Source organism: Temnothorax nylanderi, unplaced genomic scaffold (genome assembly GCF_030848795.1).
Source record: "Temnothorax nylanderi isolate EJ_2023f unplaced genomic scaffold, tnyl_v1.0 TNYL_tig0506_pilon, whole genome shotgun sequence".
Lineage (NCBI taxonomy): Eukaryota > Metazoa > Arthropoda > Insecta > Hymenoptera > Formicidae > Temnothorax > Temnothorax nylanderi.
The window spans coordinates 103,231-112,500 of record NW_027249568.1 but is presented as its reverse complement, the minus strand read 5'-3'; the positions used below and the strand labels follow the sequence as shown (position 1 = coordinate 112,500).

General features: G+C 46.0%; 3 protein-coding genes across 7 annotated transcripts in view; all 3 read left to right on the top strand.

Moving 5' to 3' along the window:
- LOC139783496 (uncharacterized protein F21D5.5-like) overlaps positions 1-7,918 on the top strand; it is an 11,704-nt gene extending 3,786 nt beyond the window's left edge. For 3 of the 5 annotated variants that reach the window (XM_071722674.1, XM_071722673.1, XM_071722675.1), the window contains 3 exons: positions 895-956; positions 1,043-1,096; positions 1,179-7,918. In XM_071722674.1, coding sequence (XP_071578775.1) covers positions 4,002-5,828 — 1,827 coding nt within the window. In that variant the 5' untranslated portion in view covers positions 895-956; positions 1,043-1,096; positions 1,179-4,001 and the 3' untranslated portion in view covers positions 5,829-7,918. Of the gene's footprint in view, positions 1-894; positions 957-1,042; positions 1,136-1,178 lie in introns of those variants that run through there. The other 2 variants (XR_011721290.1, XM_071722677.1) reach the window with 2 other exon arrangements.
- Positions 2,127-3,752, top strand: LOC139783494 (uncharacterized). The gene has a single exon (XM_071722671.1). The coding sequence runs from the start codon at positions 2,127-2,129 to the stop codon at positions 3,750-3,752; it is 1,626 nt and encodes a 541-aa protein (XP_071578772.1).
- On the top strand, positions 5,939-7,276 carry LOC139783493 (uncharacterized). The gene has a single exon (XM_071722670.1). It carries the CDS (start codon positions 5,939-5,941, stop codon positions 7,274-7,276), a length of 1,338 nt encoding a protein of 445 aa, XP_071578771.1.
- Positions 7,919-9,270: the final 1,352 nt, after the last annotated feature.

Below are 9,270 nucleotides of genomic sequence, written 5' to 3'. Positions count from 1 at the left end.
GGTCGCGGAGTTCGGAGCGGTGTACAGAGATCGCGGGAGTCGACGGTATATACAGAGATCGCGGATCGGCGATATATACGGAGATCGCGGAAGTCGGCGATATATACGGAGATCGCGGACGTGTGAGCTTGGCCAGCGGCGGCGGTAAGCGCACGCGATGCAGGACCGCGCGGGATCGAGCGGCTAAGACCCTTAGCAGATGTAGAGATGACTCTCTACATCCGGACGTCTCGGAATACGCGGGCGGGAAGCGGTACCGGGTGGTCAAGACCCTTGGCGAGTAAGAGAAGAGCTCTCTTACCCTGGTTCACTCCGGTATCACAGGTCCTCGGAAGGAAGATCGAGTCGACCGCCTAGATTTGTCACTTGGCAGAGCCAGAGATGCCTCTCTAACTCCTGGTCGTTTCGAGTTTTGGGATTGCGGGATCCGTGAGCAGCGGAGAACAGGTCGGATCGGTTTGCTGGCTCACGGCGGAATCTAATCTTTGGTAAAAATTCGCCGGTTTATATACCCGCGGCGATGTGTGTCGGTGTGGCGGGGGTATACGCGACGGCAATCGCGAGCGCCGGGATGGAGCGGCGGAGCGTTCGGAAACTGCGGCGTCCCGACGCCGCGATTGCGTTCGGCGGCTTTCGGCCGTTTTCGGCACCGCTCGGCGCTCCGAGTCGGTTGCCGCGGTAAGTCCGTTCGCGGACTTATACGCGAGATAATACGTTTAAAAAAGGGCACACCGTGCCTTGTCTCGCCCGGCGGGTGTTCGGCCGGGCGGCATCCGGCTGATGCTCGCCGGGAACGATGCTTTTCGGGGCGCATCGTTACAACCGTCATCGTGTGAAAGAATCGTATGAAGTGATGTTTCCGAAAATTCTAATCGATTTATTATTATATTACAGTTTCGCGAGTTGACTGATCCAAGCCACATTCCAATCAACGAGATTATTATCAACTCCTACGTGTAAGTAGATTTTAGATATATACATCTCTACTCAAAATTATTTATCTTTGGATATGTAATTATACTTTGATGTTACTCCTTTGCAGATAAATGGTCGACAGAAGCTTACAATGTACATATTTTTAACAATATTTCTATATGTAAGTATATTTGATGAACCAATAAATGGTAAACATAAATTCAAAATTTTGCTAATTGTTGCGTATTATGTGTTTCGAATAGAGTAAACTCCCGCGATCTGCAATTCCCTAGCGGTGACCCAATGCAGTGCGATCATCGATCAGCCAATCCCGTGCGCGTCCCTACTATCGCTCAACCAATCGCGTGCGGTCTCAGACCCTCTCTGCGCGAACGGGTGCGTGCGAGTTCAGTTGCGGTCTGTGTTCTGACGTGTGACGAGCACAGTCCTCTCGACGGGTAAAAGTAACCTCTTTGTATTGTTGCATTGCCGAGCAAGGAATGTAAGTTCGGTAGTGGTGCTAGCGACGAAAGGTGCAATAAACAATAATTAAAACCAAAGACACGTTGTCTTGACCACGCCGTTCCCGAAGACCACGCCGGTGAACACGCGCGGAGGGCGATCCAGCCTGCAGAACTTCTCTCGGGGGACAAGCCCGCAGGAGAAGATTTAACATTTGGTCCTTCGAGCCGGATATCCGGCAAAATCACGCCTTCATTTTCGTCGCCGCCACACAAGGGCTTGCTAAAGCCCGCCCGTCGAGATCGGATTGCATCAAACATTCGATGCGATCCCGACAAGCCGTTGTCATTGCGGCACATATTTTCCTCAACGTTCGAGCTCTGCTGCGCCAGGGCGCTGACACCAGACAACAAGGGGACCTCGACAGAGCGTATTCGAACGCATCGCTGCTGATCATCCCGCCACACAGCGAGGAATCGCCAGGCAACGGGCATCGGCAGCCATCTTCCCGCCATCCTCCCGCCATCTTCCCGCGACACATCGAGGGATCGCGCGGGAACGGACATTGGCAGCCATATTGGGTCGCCTTCTTCCCTCGCATACAGCGACCAATAGCCTGCCACGGGCAACGGCAGTCACGTCACATCGTTTCCTGCTCGTGTTCCGCCGCGACTCGCCAACGCTCTCCGCATTATTGTTAAGGTAAAGAAAGCTGTTTAGCGTTACCCGATCAGAAAGCTCGTTTTACGATGGCTACCGAAGCCGATCTCAATGTGCTTAAAAAACGCCGTGCGACAGTCAAGTCGGCATGTACGCGCATAAAAACTTATGTCGATTCTATTCGCGACCCTACGCCAGCGATAATATCTCAAATAGAGGAGCGTAAGGACAAATTAGAGCGTCACTGGGACGAATATAACGATGTACAATTAAATCTGGAAATGCTCGATGAGGGCGAGGCCAATGACAGGGGCGCTTTCGAAGCGGCGTATTATGATTTATCGGCTAAGATGCGGGATTTATTAAGAGGTTCTTCTGCCTCACCTCGCGTTGCGGCGCCCTCGCCAAGGCCGTCGCTAAGCAATTCCGGAGTATCGGAACCCCTGTGCAATATTCGATTACCTAAGCTCGATTTACCTAAATTTTCGGGAAAATACGACGAATGGTTTCCCTTTCACGACTCATTTACCTCGATGATACACGCGAACACATCGATTAGCGACATACACAAGTTGCAATACTTGAGAGCCGCAGTCACGGAGGATGCGAATGCGGTGATAGGTTCACTAGAAATGTCGGAAGCTAATTACGCGGTTGCATGGAATCTTCTCAAAGAAAGGTACGACAATAAACGGGTGATAGTACAGACTCATATTAGGGCAATTGTTGACCTGCCAATAATGACCAAGGAGAACGTATCTGAGTTGCGGCAAATCGCGGATGGCGCCGCACGCCACGTGCTTGCTTTAAAGGCTTTAAAACGCCCAACCGATGCGTGGGATGATCTCTTGGTCTATATTCTCAGTTCCAAACTAGACACAAATTCAGCGCGGGAATGGCAGTCGTCTTTGGAAGGCGTAGAGTTACCATCATTAAAGCAGTTTTCCGACTTTCTAACACATCGATGCCGCGTTCTCGAGGCTACTTACAAATCATCCGGTGCCAGCTCGCGTCAGCCGCCCACCAAGCAAAAGGCATCATGCAATAGTGCACTTAACGCGAAATGCGGATATTGTCAGGGCGCACACCTCATTTATCGATGCCCGCAATTCTTGGCTCTTTCTATTCCTAAACGGATAGCCGAAGCGCGTGCTCGTAAAATATGCCTGAATTGCTTACGGTCGACAGCTCACACTTCGAACAAATGCCCGTCTGGGGGTTGCAAGACCTGTACTCGTAAACATAATACGTTGCTGCACTTGCAGACCACGGTGTCCGAACAAGCCGAGTCAAGCGGCAACGAAACCATCAATAAAGGCCCTTCGGGGCCAGCTGTTCCGGACGCGGTAATCGCTCATTCATCAAGCGTATCGAATGGTAGCTCCGTACTATTACCAACCGTCGTGGCTCTCGTTTCTGCCGCGGACGGATTCCAAAGGCCTTGTCGCGTCCTATTAGATTCGGGATCGCAAGTTAACCTAATTTCTCGGGAGTGTATCAATAGTTTACGCTTGACCCCGCGTTCCGTGAGCATGTCTATTTCCGGTATAAATGGCACAGCTACGCGCTCCACCGAGGCAGTTCACGTAAAACTACAGTCGCGATTAAATCCGTTTTCCGTTACCCTCGATTGCATAGTTGCTGAGCGCGTAACCGACAGCATTCCCGCATTCAACATGAGAAAATCGGCATTTAATTTACCACGAAACATTTAATTGGCCGATCCTAATTTCAACGTCTCGACGGATATTGACATTCTCGTCGGCGCGGAAGTTTTTTGGAGTCTCATATGCGTGGGACAAATCAAGGCCTCAGTCAACCACCCAGCGCTACAAAAGACGAGGTTCGGTTGGATCCTGGGTGGTCGGACGGGCACACGCGTCGCGCAAGACCAGAGGGCAGTTGTTCTTCACACTACCGTAAGCAACGCCGAATTACATAATCAGCTCCAACGATTTTGGCGAATGGATGACTTTTCCAACAATCCTAACAATTATACCGTTGAGGAGCAAGACTGCCAGAGGCACTTTTTGAATACTGTTCGTCGCGATACGCAAGGCAGATACGTCGTTAAACTGCCTTTAAAAGAAGGTTGGATCAACAGGCTCGGATATTCGAAAAACATTGCATTAAATCGTTTTCGCGCATTGGAAAAACGGTTTGACCGCGACCCTGCCTTGAGAGGGCTCTACTCCGAATTCATGGAGGAGTATATCGCGTTAGGACATATGAAGCTAATAAACGAGCAATCGCCTAATGAACCGGGCGTCTACTATATACCTCACCATTGTGTTTTTAAAGAAACGGCCGAGGGCCCTAAAATACGCGTAGTATTTAACGCCTCGTGCAAAACTGACACCGGATTCTCCCTAAACGACATCATGTTTGTCGGGCCGGTCGTTCAACAAGATCTCGCATCCATACTTTTGCGTTTTCGCATTCACAAATTCGTACTAGTGGCCGACATAAAAAAAATGTATCGCCAAATACGGCTACATCTCTCTCAAACGCGATTGCACAGAATTTTCTGGCGTAAAGACAATAATTCAAAAATCGAAGTATATGAATCAATGGTCGTCACCTACGGAACCGCGGCGGCCGCCTTCGTGGCCACGAACACGATAAAGCATCACGCAGAGCAACGTGCGCGAGAATATCCCCTCGGTTCATTATGCGTCACGCAAGATTTTTATGTTGATGATATGCTCACCGGCGCGGATTCGATTAAAGAAGCTCTCGCGATTCGCGATCAGACCATACAGTTGCTCAGAGAAGGATCGTTTGAACTCAGCAAGTGGGGATCTAATTGCCCCGAACTGCTATCGGGCGTAAGCTGTCGCGGCGAAAGGATTGTATCGCTCGATAAGGAAAATGATATTCGCATTTTGGGTATTCTCTGGGACCAAGATGGCGATTTCTTCCGATACTCGTATGAACCCAGCCTCGACTCCGGTCCCGTGACCAAGCGTTCAATATTGTCCGAGGTATCCCGATTATTTGACCCGCTAGGTTTGTTAGGCCCCACCATCGTAGTTGCGAAACTCATATTACAGGATCTTTGGCAGTCGGGCCTTGATTGGGATGAGTCAGTGTCTCAGGATACGCATACCAAATGGATGCAGTTTAAACTACAGTTACCCAATATTAAGCAACTACAGATTCCTCGCTGCGTCAGGGGTTGTGCTGACCAGCAGGAAATCGAAATACACGGATTTTGCGACGCCAGCCAGCGCGCTTACGGTGCATGCGTATACGTTCGCATTAAAGTAGGACAAAATGAATACAAGTCTTTCTTGCTTTACTCCAAGTCTCGCGTTGCTCCTCTCAAGGCCGTGACTCTTGCCCGTCTAGAATTATTAGCAGCACTATTGCTCGCTCAATCAGTCGATAAGATCAAAGCATCATTCAACCGGTTGAATTTAACTATTACATTGTGGTCGGATTCCACTATAACCTTACATTGGATCTCCTCTCCGTCCCGCAAATGGACCACTTTCGTGGCGAACCGTGTTGGAGAGATTCAAAGATTAACCGAACCACATCAATGGCGACACGTTGCGTCCTCTGACAATCCGGCAGATGTGTTATCACGAGGACTGCTTCCTAACGAGCTAATACACTCGCAAATGTGGTGGCACGGCCCTCCGTTCCTACAACTACCCGAACACCAATGGCCTAGCAGAAATTTGTCTTGCCAAGCGAGATTCCTGAACAGAGAAAAATTTGCGCAGTTACCGTACCCCATCATCCTAGTATCATCGATGACCTACTTAACAAGTTTTCCAATCTGAACAAAGTATGTCGCATTATTGCCTATTGCCTTAGAGTCTCAGCTCCGAGGAATTCTAAGCCGTCAACCAGTGCCGTATCACCCAAAGAAATGACTCATTCGTTAAACACAATGTGTAAAGTCATCCAAAAACAATCCTTCGCAAATGAATACGATTCTTTAGCCAATCATCGCGACATTAACAAAGCTAGCAATCTTCTGTGTCTTTCCCCTTTCATGGACGAGGACCGACTAATCCGAGCAGGCGGAAGATTAAAAAATTCCGCACTGGTCTTCGACGCCCGCCATCAGATTGTACTGCCGCGAAATCACGAGTTGTCTAAACGTATAATTGAGCTAGAACACGTGCGCAATATGCACTCGGGTTTACAGGCCACTATGGCAGCGGTAAGGCAACGATTTTGGCCGCTCTTGTTAAGGTCAGCCACGCGGAAAATGATAGCTAAATGTGTCACATGTTTTAAGGTAAAACCTATCTCTTCTGAGGCATTGATGGGCTCCTTGCCCGAGAGTCGCGTTACGGTATCACGGGCGTTTACGCATTGCGGAGTGGATTATGCCGGTCCGGTAATACTACGGGAGGGTAAGCGTCGTAATTCACGAAATCATAAGGCGTACATTTCTGTTTTCGTGTGTTTCGCTACCAAGGCGGTGCATTTAGAGCTCGTTAGTGACCTTACCACCGACTCATTCATCGCCGCTCTCAAGAGGCTCATTTCGCGTAGAGGTAAACCAGAACGGATCTATTCCGATAACGCAACAAATTTTGTAGGTGCACAAAGGCAAATAAAAGAATTATATAATTTATTAAAGACCGACGACGCGCGAGTTCCCATAGAGCATTTCTTGCGCGAACAAAAAACTGAATGGAGCTTTATTCCTCCTAACGCTCCTCATTTCGGCGGTTTATGGGAGGCTGCGGTTAAGTCTGTTAAATTCCACCTCGCACGCATAGTGGGTGGCTCGCATTTAACTTTCGAGGAGATGCAAACCGTTTTATGCGAAATTGAAGCAATTTTGAATTCGCGTCCTATCACACAGTTAAGTTCGGACCCTAATGACATGAATTACTTAAGTCCCGGGCACTTTCTGATCGGGGCACCGTTGAATAGTTTTCCTGCCTCGGATTTAAATGATACTAATGTAAACAAGTTATTGCGTTGGCAAGTAATTGAGCAAATGCGTCAGCACTTTTGGCGCAGATGGAGTCACGAGTATCTCAACACCCTCCAGCAGAAGAATAAGTGGAAGACGGCCAAGGGTGAGCAGCTAAAGACTGGGCAATTAGTCATAATAAAACAGCAAGCGACCCCACCCCTGCAATGGCCCATCGGACGAGTACAGGAGATACACACCGGATCCGACGGCGTGGCGCGCTCGGCCACTGTCAAGACGAGCAAGGGCACGTATGTTAGGCCTCTTGCCAAACTGGCAATATTACCCGCGTAGCCACCAAATTTTCAGTTCCTCTTTTTATTGTGATTTACTTTACCGAATTATGATCACACATTTTCACTTTTTTGTTCTTTAATTATTCTCTTATCTTTAAGTGTCGCGCATTAATTAATTTCTATATGTTGCGTTTAGATGTAAGGACTGCATATTTAATCGTCAGTACAAATTGATTAGTCATTTAGTTTAAGCTCGCGCGAAGTTAATTCCAACACACCTTTTCGACCAGTAGATTTACCACATGTTGACTCTCGTTTGAACGTTATGTCTTTCTAGCATAATACGTTGAAGGCGAACCCTTCAAGGGGGGCGGCGTTGTTGCGTATTATGTGTTTCGAATCGAGTAAACTCCCGCGATCTGCAATTCCCTAGCGGTGACCCAATGCACTGCGATCATCGATCAGCCAATCCCGTGCGCGTCCCTACTATCGCTCAACCAATCGCGTGCGGTCTCAGACCCTCTCTGCGCGAACGGGTGCGTGCGAGTTCAGTTGCGGTCTGTGTTCTGACGTGTGACGAGCACAGTCCTCTCGACGGGTAAAAGTAACCTCTTTGTATTGTTGCATTGCCGAGCAAGGAATGTAAGTTCGGTAGTGGTGCTAGCGACGAAAGGTGCAATAAACAATAATTAAAACCAAAGACACGTTGTCTTGACCACGCCGTTCCCGAAGACCACGCCGGTGAACACGCGCGGAGGGCGATCCAGCCTGCAGAACTTCTCTCGGGGGACAAGCCCGCAGGAGAAGATTTAACACTAATAGTTATATGAAATGACTGTTTTATGATAGTTCAAACATATATACATATATACACACACATATTAGATTTTATAATATATTATTAAAAATTACAAAGTGCAGTTTTCTTTATTTTAATTATGTTTAATATAGAATATTCATAAATAAATCCATGATTGATCTTTTATGTCCTTTTCCGATCGTTTCCAATAATCTCCATTCCATTGTCATATTTACGTGATATACATACGTGTAGCATGTTGATTCAAGCAAATAAGACCACGGTCTTGTATACAGGTCTAGCAACGAGCTCAAATTTTAGTTGTGGGGGGTGGTCGTCTTATTGAAGTGAAATCTAATTCGCTTCATGTGCCACGAGAGGCGCAACGATCGAAGGAAATACTAGTGGGAGAGAGATAGAAACAGATTGTCAATCTCTTTCTAACAACCTATATATGTCTGTCGCTCCTCAATGCTTACCTCGTATTTATTACGATTGCAAAATAATATAAATTCCAAAATACAAAAAACTTTTGATATAATTTTTCTATTAGCGATTTACAAAATCAATAAAATAACCTAGATGACATGTTGCATATAAGACGTCGTAAAGATATCTTTAAGATATAGAATATCTTAAGGTATCTTTGTCTTTAAGATATCTTTAAAATATCTTATGCAACATGCATGTTATCTGGGAAGGTAGTGGATATCTCGGATTTGTATATAAATTGTCTTAATACATTTCACTTATGCTTTTTTACAATGCCGAAGATTGGGCATTTTTAAATGTATTTTTATATTCCTTAATACAAATAAATATATTATATAATTGTATCATATACAAAGGGTATAAAAAAAATTTTATTTGCAAAGAACAAAATATAATATAATGCCTAATATTAATTTGAACAATAATAAATTTATTTTATATTTGATATTAAGCGTTCGTATCGATATCAAAATATCAGCACTATTTATTTAAATGATGTTAATATATATATATATATATATATATATATATATATATATATTCAGATTATAATCTTAATAATTGTACGTTGGATTTTTAAGATTCGGAATGCTTATAATAATCATATCAGAATCGAGTAATCGTCGAATTAAGCTCGATCAAGAACGTAGACAAAAAGAGTCATCGCACGAATATTTGTATCACTGTGAAACTTTTAAGAATTTGTTAGTTTTGACAATTTTCTTTTAGTCGCAGAAACTTTTGGGTTTTTTACATTTTCT

Excerpts from the sequence above, each read along its gene's own strand:
- LOC139783493 (XM_071722670.1), top strand. The coding sequence starts at position 5,939 with ATGTGTAAAGTCATCCAAAAACAATCCTTCGCAAATGAATACGATTCT.
- LOC139783494 (XM_071722671.1), top strand. The coding sequence starts at position 2,127 with ATGGCTACCGAAGCCGATCTCAATGTGCTTAAAAAACGCCGTGCGACA.